Raw genomic sequence first — 12,904 nt, forward strand, 5'->3', positions numbered from 1 at the left:
GGCCTTTAACTAAAGGATGCTTCCACTGAATTCTATAATTCATGTGGGACAAGATCCACATCATACTAACCCTTGAGTTAGCTTTGACTAATACGCCCAAGACTTAGTATGATCGATAGGTAATGATTACCAATTACATCTCTATGCAACTCTTGTTTATAGAATCAAAATCCGCATTTATATTAAAACTCGAGTTAGCTTTGGCTAATACGCCCAAGAATTAATATATATGTGATTTTGACTTAACTTTCCAACCGTTGGAAGAATGCCTATAGTTATACTCGATCCAACCGAGTTAACTAGGAATACTCAATCTAATTGAGTTGTAGTCACCCATGCGTTGATAGGCGGGACCAAGATTGTCCCTCCGTACCCTACCAAGATAGTATGTGTTGCTCTGCTTTGGCAGATTTAACAACTACATGCGATCGAGGTAGTGGTAGGTATCACGGCATGGTAGGCATTACGAGTTGACGTGATTTAGATCTAATCTAAACGATGATGCGTATCATATACTCGATAGATCTAATCTAATCGAAGGGTGCATCATGTGCACGACTTAGATCTAATCTAATCGTTAGGCACTAATTAATTACTTAATTAACTAGCATGCATCACATACACACAAAAGCAATTAATTAAATTAATTTGTGATTTAGTCATGACCCTACTACGATCTTCTCAAGCCAATGAGAAGATCGGATGGTCAACCTAAGGTCAACAGCTTCTCAAGCTCCTTCCGTTGACCACCTCGTGTTGCTCGTGCCCTCCTCGTAACTTCGTCTCGTGTGGACCTTCCACCGCTTCAAAATTTACATTACAATTTTGAAACTCGAGTTACATTCGAGTCTAAATCTAATTTAAAACCAGAATATAAGAGAAAGGCACGACGCGCAGGTCGTGAAAATAAAAAAATAAATAAATACAGCACACACATCACAAATAACGGCGCGCAGGCTGTAATATGAATTACAACACAATTCCAATCTTATTGGGTATTTTTGGGCCATGACTATCACAAAATTAATATATAATTCTAAATTATATATTTTTCATAATTTTCTGTAATTTTCATAATTTTTTACAATTTTATGAGTAAATTTTTCCCAGCGGTCCCGTTTAGCGTTTTCAGGCGCAATCGTGGAACGAATCCCCTTGCGGGGCCAGGGGCAGCGCCCCTACCCGCGATCTAACCATCGCGAGGGTTCCTTTGCGATCTAATAGCGCCTAAGCCCGCTGTCCCAAAAAATTTTGGGGCGAAACATTGCCGTTTCGGAAAATTCTTCTCGGTAGTCGAAGCCTACAAGTGTCTAAACACTTGTGCTTCGCTTCTACGAGAAAAATACCCATTAAAACTATAAAAACATGAATTTACAGAAAGTTTACAGATCTATATTTTTCATAAAAATACGAATCTAAACTCGTACTCGCTTCGCACGTGGCTCTGATACCACTGTTGGGTTTTTCGGGCCGCGAAAACCGCGTTTTCGCGTCGCGGAAACCCCGAATCACCCATGCCACTGGATCTCGTGCGAAGAATAGATTTCAAAATTTAAATACGAGTACGAGTTTCTACTTAGATCTACTCCTAGACCTACATGAAGAAAGATTTATACCTTCGATGCGAAGCCCTTCGCAATCCCGCTTGTCCTCGGTTCGCCGGATCTCGAAAGTGTCAAAGTAGACACTTCTCTATGTGTATCCACACAAGCAAGAGATGGAGAAAAATCTCTAAGGATGTGCTAGCAACCTTAGAGATCAGTAGGGAGGAGAGGGAGAGCAAGAAGAAAACTGAGGAAGAAGAAGATGGAGTTACAACCACTTGAATGAAAAAATCAATTTTCATTCCACCTAAAAGTGGCCGTTCACTTCAAGGCATGTAACCCCCATGGAATATCAAGAGTCAAGTCTCTTGATCTCCTCCATGAGGTGGCATTTGGTCAAGTTAAACTTGACCAAATGAAGAAGCCTTGATGATGTGGCATTGGTCAAGTCAAAGTCAAGTCAAAACTTGACTCTTCATCTTCCTACTTAAGTCAAGTCAAACTTAACCACTTCTCTCCCTTGGTTGATCTAATCTAACCATTGATTCAAGTCAATTTTAATTTAATGAATCTCTATTCATTGAATTAAATTAATTAAATGAGTCTAAGTCCAAATTAGACTCACTTAACACATGATCCAAATTGAGTCCAACTCAATTAGCCTACTTTGGATTACTCTTAATCCAATTTGGTTCATCATATGAACGAAATCATTTAGGTTCATCTAATGAACCTAATCTCCATCTAATTGCCCTTAGTGTGTGACCCTATAGGTTCTTGTAACATTGACAATGCCCCTAAACCCATTTAGGAGCATAAGTAATGAGCGGTATCTAGCAACACATCATTACTACCCAAGTTACAAGAATGTTGAGATCCAACATCACCTTGTGACTACTAATTGTGACTCCTCACAAAATATGACAAGTGTCCTTCTATCCTAGACATCTAGATTGATCAATGTGAGGCATAGACCGTGTCATCCTCTAATCAATCTAAATCTTGAATTCCAAGTAGACTCACTCAATCAAATAAGCTCAATATCCTATATTGACTCATTTGAGCATGGCCATGCACTTCGTGGTCTCACTCTATCAAGAATATCGATGTTGCTCCCGTAATATAGGAGGGATAGATCCCATCTACATCACTCACATCCCTCTGCATAATTCGTTACATACCCAGTAATCGCCTTTATAGTCCACCCAGTTACGGGTGACGTTTGACGAAACCAAAGTACATAACTCCTTATGTAGGGATCCTTGGTGACTTCAGGTCTAAGGACTAGTAGTCATACTAATAGCCACATGAGAAAGTATATGACACTCATATAACGATCCATGATACTTTCTCATGGCGGGTCATTCAGTATACATTCTCTAATGCATACCCATGTGTCAACTTGATATCTTTATATCCATGACTTGTGAGATCAAGTCATCGAGTTGACCTACATGCTAGTCTTATTGCATTAACATTGTTCCTGAATGTTAATACTCGACTAGGAATGATTAAGAGTAGTGTTCCCTATATCATCTCACTATTGGTTCAACTAACCGATTGATATACGTGAGAACCGTCTACTCAAGGACGTTATTATACTTAGTTTATTTGGCACCAATACAAGTAAGTATAATAACCAAAAACCAAATGCCTTTATTTATATAGAATATGATACAACAAGTCCAAAATACAATCATCAAATGATTGGCTTTAGGGCTCTAGCTAACAATTATATAGGTAGAACAGTCGAATTATGACGTGGCAATCAATTGGAAAAAAAGGCTAATCGATTAGGAGGTGAAAATTAGCTCGAAGAGAATCCATATAAAGGGAGTTCATGCAGATTTCCACACACCAATTCTTGAAGGGTTAAGGAAGAAGTGTTGTTGCATTTTCAACTAAACAAGAGACAACTCAAGGAATAAGAAAGCGCTCAAAGCAAAATTCATGTAAAGTTGTATATTCATTGTATTCTCTTTCATTTCTTATATTTCTCGTGCTTAATATTGTATGAGGTTTCTCCACCTCCGGAGGAATTCCGATAAAGAGATTTTCATAGTAAATATGTGAGAGAGAGCCGGATCATTCAATTAGTTACCTCAAGAAGGTGACTAAGTAAATCAAAGACGTTAACTTTGTGGAGTCTTCGTTTCAATTTTCTACTATAAATCATCTTCAAAGAAGCGAACGAAGCTATTCACCCCTTCTAACTCTCTACATGTCCTAATAAGAAGTGGGATGAACTCCATATGTCACAAGGGTTTAAATCTCACCCAAGGCACATTACACTTGGAGAGTTTAAAAAACTTGTGATGTCGGACTGCCCGCACATGCCTATCTGCCCTTCTAGATTTATCCTCGTAAGAAATGAGAAACTCCTGTGGGATCGAATTAGTCATCTCTAGGATTAATCGGACCATAAAAGCTAAAAATACCTAGATTATATATAAAAAAAAAGTAGAACATCTTCATTTTAGACAAATTTAATATCAAATGAGTATACATTATTACTAGATTCATTCCTTTCTCTCTTCTCTATGAATTGAAGATGAATATTATAACGAACATAAATTATTTTATATTAACTAATATCTAATTTATATTTACGGATAGCTAAAACAGTCGTATGCCTCTTGAAATATTTAATTCTCGTAATAATTTCAACAACTAATTCTCTATTTAATTATAGTTTATTGGAGAGGTAATATCGTTCATCTTGAGTGACTCAATATCAATCCTATGATAAAATATAGTAATTGTAGTTTAGATATTATATATGGTCATCAAAAGTTCATCATTTATGGCTAAACTATATGTATATTGATATGCTAATAACTTAAAGTTTTCAAATATATATTGTTATTATTAAGTGATATTAAAATTCTTGTTGAAAAATTATATAGGTGTCAAATGAATTATATAAATATAATATTGATACTTAATATAATTGATGATTAGTGACTCTAGACATCTTTCTATTTTATCTATTATTTTATAAATTAAATTGTAGATGTTATCTAGTTGTAATTGTCTCTGGGTTCTTGTATAGAACAACGTATAAAGGCCCTATTGTGAAAATAAGCTTAATAATGTAGTTTTAAAATTAGCAAATATAATAATTTTTTATCTCCCTACCATAAGTAGTGTAAAGTCTTGAGAGACTTGCTAATTCTGAACACTGAACATGTTCTTCAATTTAACTTTTTTTCTAAGATGACTTTAGTGGAACCGAGTGAGCTAATGATGATTTTAAAAGATTTTTATTAATGATAGTTCTTTTCCCTAGCTTCTATATCGAGTTTATTGGTGTCTGACATAATTAGTTATTATATGATAAATTTATAGAATTAATTGAGCAAGATTGAATCTCGAAAAGACCGAGGAATTATTCTCTTATATAATGATTAGTTTTGATTTTTATGATTTATACTCTCCTAATGGTGTGAAGCAGTTGTTGTAGGGAGGACGTTAAAGTGACGGATTTTATCTTTTTTACAGTATGTTGAGTTATTGATACCCTAGGGTTATAGTGCAATGGAAGAGTATCCAGTTGTCATCCAAATATCCATGGTTTAATTTTTATTTATGACGTGTTTATAGATATTTTTTTTCTCCAAATGGGACGTGTAATCAGAGATACTTGACTTTTGGACTACTCACTGCAAGCACTTCCTGATTTATTTTGATGGCCGATAAAAAATTTCTATGGAGTCAGATCGATCGTCCTAGTTCGATATTATCTAACCTAGTAAATCATCTAAATTTATTGATAATTTTTTTTACCCCCAATAAAATTTGCAATAAAAAAATACTAAATTTATCATCTCATATATTCAATGTTACCTCTGGGTTATATCGAATTTATTGATGTTAAAACATCATTAAATTAATGCAATGTGTTTCACAAACTATTTAGAACAATATTGAATATTCTTGCTCTGACACCTCTTAGTCCTATTAAAATTGCACCATTATTTATAACCACATACCTATATGTCCTTATCTCCACGCACTACACTATTCATTAGGTGATATACGGAAAATATATCATAATATTCTATAATTACATCAAATGGATAATTGATAATGCTCATTCATATTCAACTATCATATATATATATATATATACATTATTATTATTTTTTTTTGCATGATAAGATCCAATTATTTATCTCCTCCACTTGTTCTTCTAGGTACAAATTGATAATTTTATATCTAGTCAGAGGCCGACTATTATGATCAAACTTTTGAATAGTAGACATGATGCTAAATAGTATAATAGGTGAATTTAATTGATATGATTTTTTTCTGATAACCTTATCAAACATAATTTACTTGATAAGCCTTATCCAGGGACTGATTTAGAAATTAAAATTGGGAGGAGCTTGAATTTAACAAGGGGCGGGCTAGGTTGGATTTTGGGTGTGGACGGGATGAGTTTTCGTAGGGTAACTGTCTCTGCCATTTAGCTCTCCTATCATGTCTTATTGAATTTCATTTCATATGGTAATCATTTTTTTTTTTTGAGTTAATACATAAATTACAAAAAAAAACTTTTAATTTGTACATTTTTTTCCATTTCATGTCAACTCTTTAACATCAATTTTAACACACACTCTGCAAGCATTATGTTTAAAAAATAAAACAAAATATTGGAATAAGGTTGAAAAAAAATGCAAATATTGTAATTTCCTATATGTTCTTGGTAGGATTTCTTTTGTGTGAAATTGTTTTATTTCCTTTCCCTGTAAAGGTGGATCAAACAAGAGGAGGTACGTGCGAGGAGCAGCTCATATCATGTGAGAATTACAGAGACATTTCGTCGAACAGGGGGACAGCCGAGCGCCCACCTTCATGACATGCCGTACGAGCCTACCCGCCGCGGGCGCCCACATCCCCTCGGGACCTGCACCGGTGCATTTACACTCGCAGTCGCCCAAACTCGCGCCCCCGTTTCCTCCTTTCTATTTACCTTCTCCCGTCTCCACCATCGCCGAAGAGCAGCGGCTAGTGATCATCCATGGGGGACCTCCATTAATGCCACCATTATTGAACGCAGACGCGCCTCGTAATTGTTGGGTTCACAGAGGACAGCAACCGTATAGTTGTCGATCCGCCACTGGCCGCCGGATGAAGACGCACTGTGCCACTCTACGTGGCTCGGGCCCTCCCTTTACGACGCGTGCATGATTGCTTCCTGCTGTAAGCTTGCGCTCATCGATCGTGTTATAAATCGCCTTCGCCGTGAAAGCGAGGCGCGCTTTGCTCCGAAGGTCGTGCACGATGACGGCCAAGCCTCGCCGGCACGCCGCCGACCGCCTCTTCGGGACCGGACGCTCGGCCGGGGAGGAGGACCTCCCCGACCTCGACGAGGACGAGGTGCTATGGTCCGAGGAGGACGTCTGTCGCAGAGGGGTCGATCACCGGCGCTTCAAGTTAGCTGCAGGGGCGCTGTCGTTCGCCTTCGGCGACGGGAGCTCGCCGGACCGTCGTGCGGCGGCGTCGACGCCGGTGAAGGTCCCAGTTTGGCCCGGGTTCATCAAGATGGCGGCGGCGGTGGCGGTGGAAGGGGAGGAGGAGGGCGGCGGGTGGGTGCCGCCTCACGAGTACCTGGCGAGGGAGAAGGGGCGGAGTGGATCCACGTCGGTTCTCGAGGGGGCGGGACGGACGCTGAAGGGCCGCGACGTGATCCGGGTTCGCGACGCGGTTTGGAGTCGGACCGGGTTCTTTGGTTGAAACCCGAACCGTAATCTAGCACTCTTATTATCTCATGCATGCAGCGTCACTTAGATTCTGTACTAGTTAATATATCAGCATTTGAGGGCGAAATGAAATGAATCACTTCGAGTTGAATCATGACTTTGTTTTAAAACAATTGAAATGAAATGAAAATTCGCACATATTTTATCCATCTTGCCTTCTAACCACTCAAAATCTCTTGTACAAATATTATCCACTGCGAAGGCTGAGCAGCGAGCACAAAGCCATGGAGTCCCTCTCTTCTCCTTCCCGTGCTCTCCCATCTCATCATCCCTTCCTCGCCCACTGCTTCACCCAGCCAAGAACAACTCCGCCGCTGCATTTTCCAATAAAATTTCCCAATTACAGTCGCTACAAATTCCTCTTCCATGCTGCGTCTCCACTTCATCGAGCTCCCAAGAACACTCTCAGTGCAGTAGCAGAAGCAGCACCAGCAGGCGGTGACTTGATAGGCCTCATTCAGAACGGGTAATTGGCGATATCGTTAATATGCAGTAGCGGCAGTTAAGCATGGGTATTATTTGCGTTAAATCTGTACATGAAACTTGCAGTGTGCTGCTGCTGTCGATCTATTGGTTCGCCAATTTCGTTATTCCTGGGCTGATGAGCAAGGATTTTGAGCCAGTCGCTTCAGAAACAGAGAAGGAAACAGAGGAGGAAACGGCTGAGGAAGAGGAGGAGGAAGTCATTCAGGGAGGAGAGATGAAACAAGGCGCGAATCTACAAGCGAATGTGAAGGCAAAGAGGAGAAGAGGCAGGAAGAAAACTGCCAGTTCAAGATGAGATTATGATAACTTAGTCATGTGCATCCCCATTGTTATATCGTCTTGTTGACCGGAGAAGACATTTTGTTGCCTTTTTTCCCCAAGAAATTAAAGATATGCTTGTTCTTTAAGTTATTGCAAATCTAGTCAAAACTTGTGTCTTATTTTTCAAAGCTATTATTGCCTTAAAGATGTGTATAATTATTGTTCTTATCAAAAGTTGAAGATGCATTATCAGTTACGCAATGAAGTAGCTTAGTGCTGACTTTTACGAAAGGATTGTTCATCTCTTAAATTTGTCTATCTAAAACAACATAAAATATGTCAGTAGATAATGAGCTCATAGAATTTAGAGGGACATAGCAGAACAGAACATGAGCTCACACAATCACGGCCCAATATTAAAGTTGACAATTGGTCAAAATTATTAATAAAAAAATTTAATAAATTTAGATTCAGAAACATTCAAACACTTGAAGCAGTGGCAAATGATCAAACGCTCTGCTGCTTCCGCAGCCGCCGCCGCTGTCGCATCTGCTTCTTCCCTTCGTCCGCCGTTTTTCACCCAAATCCAACATCACAATCAGCAGTACGTCAACGATCTCATCAGCAGCCTCTGCAAGCAGTATCGCTTCCGCGACGCCCTCGGCGCCTTCTACTCTCTCCCTCCTCACCTCCACCTCTTCCCCTCGACCTACGCCACCCTCTTCCTCGCATGCTCCGACCTCCGCTCCCTCGCCGACGTCCGACGCCTCCATCGCCACCTCGTCGCCTCCCCCTGCCTCCCCGACACCATCCTCCACAATCACATCCTCAACGCCTACGGTAAATGCGGCGCTCCCGACGATGCCCGCCGCCTGTTCGACGAAATGCCGAACAGGAATCGCGTCTCTTGGACCTCCATCATCTCTGGCTGCTCGCAGAACAGCCGCGACCTCGACGCCGTGGTGCTCTATCTCGGCATGCTCCGCTCGGGGTTGCACCCCGATCACTTCGCTCTGGGAAACGTCGTCAGAGCATGCTCCGGCCTGGCCGATGTCGAGCTGGGAAGGCAGCTCCATTGCCACGCAGTGAAATCGAACTGCGGTGGAGATAAGCTCGTACAGAATGCTCTTGTCACCATGTATGCGAGGTTGGATAGGATCGATGATGCAACTTTAGTGTTTGAATCAATTAAAGAGAAAGATCCAGTTTCATGGGGGTCGATGATTGCTGCCTTTGCTCAGCAGGGTTATGAGATGGAAGCTCTGCATCTTTTCAGAGAGATGATCTGTTCAGGTATTCATTACCCCAATGAATTCCATTTTGGCAGTGCATTTAGTGCTTGCGGAAATATCAAAAATTTGCAGTATGGTGAGCAAATGCATGGCATTTGCTACAAGTTTGGGTACGAAAGGAATGAATTTGCTGGATCTTCACTGAGTGAAATGTATGCTCAATGTGGATTGTTAGATCGCACAAAGAAGGTGTTTAATGAGATAAAAATGCCTGATCTAGTTTCATGGAATTCTATACTGAGTGCATGCTCTTCTCTAGGTCTATCTGATGAAGCATTTCAGTTGTTCTCCGAGATGAGAGATATTGGTGTAGAACCCGATGATATCACTATTCGATGCTTGCTTTGTGCTTGTACAGACTGTGATTCTTTACTGAAAGGAGAAATGATCCATTCTCATGCAGTGAAATTGGGTTGGGATGAAAATATTGCTGTTTTAAATTCTCTCCTTATGATGCACTCAAAGTGTGCGGGTTTGTCAACAGCAATCAAACTTTTTGAAGAGATGAAGGATCGAGATCGTGTTTCTTGGAATACTATTCTTTCTGCATGCTTGCAACACCAGCAATCAAAAGAAGTCTTCTCATTTATAAATCTCATGCAAAATTCAGAGTTCAAATTTGACCAGATTACATTGAACGCTATACTCAATGCTTGCGCCGACTTGGCTTATTTAGATATGGGCAGTCAGGTTCATGCCTATGCACTGAAAGTTGGACTGGAATTCGACACAATGGTACGCAATGCTATAATTGATACCTATGCAAAATGTGGTAGCTTAGAAGATGCAAGAAAGTTATTTGATTTGGTAGGTGATAGAAATGATGTATTCTCTTGGAGTAGTTTGATTCTTGGGTATGCTCAATATGGGCATGCAAAAGAATCTCTTGAGTTGTTTTGGCATATGCAAAGTTTGGGTCTCAAACCAAATCACGTTACCTATGTCAGTGTCCTTACAGCTTGTAGTCATGTCGGTCTAATAGATCAAGGACTACGTTACTTTAATATGATGGAAATTGTACATGGAATTGAGCCTACAAAAGAACATTGTTCATGTGTCATCGATATGCTTGCTCGCGCTGGAAGATTAAATGATGCAGAAAAGTTCATCAATCAAATGCCTTTTAAACCAGATGTTATTATGTGGAAGACTATCCTAGCTGCTTGTAGGATACATGGTAATGCAGAAATTGGAAGAAATGCTGCAGAAAGCATATTGAGGATTGATCCACAAAATTCTGGAGCTTATGCCTTATTATGCAGCATCTATTCTTCGTCTGGAAGTTGGGATGATGTTGCAAGGTTAAGGAAGGTGATGAAAAGCAACAGCGTTAAGAAATTGCCTGGTAAGAGTTGGATTAAGCTGAAGGGAGATGTACATTCTTTCATAGCAGAAGATACTTCACACCAACAATCAGAAGGCATATATGAAATGTTAGAGCTGTTGGGATTAGAGATGGTTGATTACAACTTTGATCTTGGACAACTATATCTGCATGATTAGATTAAAGCACTCAACTAAGAAAACATTTTACCAATGATTTTCTGCGGGAAATTGCATTTAGACATGATGCACCGTTTAACTCAAACCATACAACGTTTGCAGTAGCATCAGGCACTGCAGGTTATTGCACGACTTGTGTAATCATTCGGATAACCGGGATATCCTCAGAATGAATGCCATTGCAATTGCAGCTACATTAACAGCGGTATGCTGATTTGTCATCAAGTTCATAAAATGTGGCACCAGACAGTGGTAATATTTCAAACATCTATACTTTCTCTGACTTCTAGTAATTTGGTTGATACAAAACAAAATGCTAATATTAATATAGTTTTCTCATTTTGATTTTGTTGTAGGATTAGGACATCAATGAGATGAAAGATTTACTTTGTCCAAATACTTCAATATTTCTCCACATAACTTTATGACTGGTAAGTTGCAAGGGTCTCAACAGCCAATCGGTTTGCATCTGATACGAATCGCATTACAACTTCCATAGTAACAACCATAGAGATAAGTTTAGATTGGTCATTTGTTCAATTAAGTAGGGTTATAAATGTGTATCAAAGCAAACTTAATACTAGGATTGGTGAATGATCAAACAGAAATGGACTCCCTATAAATGGCATGCTTCTTTCAACCTTACATGCCACATACCACATGCCACAAACAAATGTCTACGTGGACTTTAAACTGATCATGCCAGGAATGTTCACTTTCTCCCAGTTTCAGCCTTTTCTTATTATACTACTTTATCATGCCTTGTATCTTTGAAAAATGGAGTGTCTTTTCTTCAGTTTATTTTATTTACTGTGGTAATGGCAATGAGCATCCAATGCATTAACCAGAGAATTCTGTATTTCGATGAAACTGTGCAGGGTTTCTGTATTTAGTGATGAGTTCATGTTGAAGATCACTTTGGTGTTTGATGATGTTTTGTTCAGTCTGTAATTGAAGATGGAAAAATTGGAGAAACCAACGCTGAAGTTGGATTACAATGGGTGGATTGCGATAAAGATAGCAATGAGGTCATCTCATTCCTTATTAGAAAGTAGTTGATGTACCCTCATTGTCCGCTGCAACGATAAAACACTAGAAGAGTAATAAGAGAATCAGGTTTCGAATTTGAAATGGGATGAATATTTGATGGGTCTTCTCTAGTGTGCATAAGTTTTTTATTTTGGATAACTCGGGTACCTAGCTCTTTGAACTGGTTAATCTTGGAGGTGACCAGTCTAATCCTATGAAAATTTTCTTCTGACTATCAGGTAAATCAAAAAGTCCGTCGGCCTACTGGAGGAATTTTCTATGATGCATCACAACTGAAATTTAATCCTTAATTATCTGCTCAGAAGGCCTAACCGTTATCGCATAAGTTAATACATATCTTTTGGGGTGGAAGTAACAATCCCACAATAGCAATTGAACTTTTTCCGACCACAAGCACAAGTTTTAACACTTGTACAATGTTCGTTAAAAAAAAAATTGTTTTGTTTGGGGATCATAATGTCATTATCAGGCAGTAAATGCATTGAAAAGCATCATGATTAATATATGTGTTTTTATTTTGTTATAATCCAATTGTAACATACAAGATTGTTGTATTTTTTTTATTTATTCAAATCAGTTTACGTGCCTTGAATTTAAAGATATACAAAGGAATTAAAAAAGAAAATAATTAATTATAATTAATTAACTTTCTTAAAAGCTACATATTTGTACAACTTGAATATTCCCAAGATCATGTCATTATCTTGACCAATTGATTTTATTTTCATCACTTTCTAACACTCTTTGTCAAGTTGGTTTGAAGATATCTTCCATAGTCAGCTTGTCAATCAAATACTTGAATTGTTTCGATGACAATCCTTTAGTGAGTATATCTATAACCTATTCGGTAGTTGGAATGTAGGGTATGCAAATCAGACCTTTATCCAATTTTTCCTTGATGAAGTGTTTATTCATTTCAACATGCTTCATTTTGTCATAAAGAATTGCATTATGTGCAATGGAGATGGTTGCTTTATTTTCACAATATACTTTCATAGGCAAT

General features: G+C 38.8%; 2 protein-coding genes across 6 annotated transcripts; both read left to right on the forward strand.

The window, feature by feature from the left end:
- The first annotated feature begins 6,764 nt into the window (after positions 1 to 6,764).
- LOC121967316 lies at positions 6,765 to 8,244 on the forward strand. Of its 2 annotated transcripts, none has more exons than XM_042517458.1 (2): positions 6,765 to 7,775; positions 7,859 to 8,244. In XM_042517458.1, the coding sequence occupies exon 1, from the start codon at positions 6,831 to 6,833 to the stop codon at positions 7,281 to 7,283; it is 453 nt and encodes a 150-aa protein (XP_042373392.1). In that variant the 5' UTR covers positions 6,765 to 6,830; the 3' UTR covers positions 7,284 to 7,775; positions 7,859 to 8,244. The 2 variants fall into 2 exon arrangements, with proteins under 2 accessions (XP_042373392.1, XP_042373391.1); XM_042517457.1 differs by having other exon boundaries at positions 6,793 to 7,775.
- Positions 8,245 to 8,552: 308 nt separating this feature from the next.
- On the forward strand, positions 8,553 to 12,364 carry LOC121967317 (pentatricopeptide repeat-containing protein At3g53360, mitochondrial-like). Of its 4 annotated transcripts, XM_042517460.1 has the most exons (4): positions 8,553 to 11,103; positions 11,208 to 11,282; positions 11,730 to 11,879; positions 12,120 to 12,364. In XM_042517460.1, the coding sequence occupies exon 1, from the start codon at positions 8,560 to 8,562 to the stop codon at positions 10,849 to 10,851; it is 2,292 nt and encodes a 763-aa protein (XP_042373394.1). In that variant the 5' UTR covers positions 8,553 to 8,559; the 3' UTR covers positions 10,852 to 11,103; positions 11,208 to 11,282; positions 11,730 to 11,879; positions 12,120 to 12,364. The 4 variants fall into 4 exon arrangements, with proteins under 4 accessions (XP_042373394.1, XP_042373396.1, XP_042373395.1 ...); XM_042517462.1 differs by lacking the exon at positions 11,730 to 11,879; XM_042517461.1 differs by lacking the exon at positions 12,120 to 12,364 and having other exon boundaries at positions 11,183 to 11,282; positions 11,730 to 12,094.
- Positions 12,365 to 12,904: the final 540 nt, after the last annotated feature.

This window comes from Zingiber officinale, chromosome 3B (genome assembly GCF_018446385.1).
Source record: "Zingiber officinale cultivar Zhangliang chromosome 3B, Zo_v1.1, whole genome shotgun sequence".
Classification (NCBI taxonomy): domain Eukaryota; kingdom Viridiplantae; phylum Streptophyta; class Magnoliopsida; order Zingiberales; family Zingiberaceae; genus Zingiber; species Zingiber officinale.

What these genes read in the sequence shown, in the direction of transcription:
- LOC121967317 (XM_042517460.1), top strand. Translation starts at nt 8,560, where the DNA reads ATGATCAAACGCTCTGCTGCTTCCGCAGCCGCCGCCGCTGTCGCATCT.
- LOC121967316 (XM_042517457.1), top strand. Translation starts at nt 7,534, where the DNA reads ATGGAGTCCCTCTCTTCTCCTTCCCGTGCTCTCCCATCTCATCATCCC. An exon ending in ATAGGCCTCATTCAGAACGG is followed by an intron (nt 7,776 to 7,858) that starts GTAATTGGCGAT and finishes TGAAACTTGCAG; the next exon opens with TGTGCTGCTGCTGTCGATCT.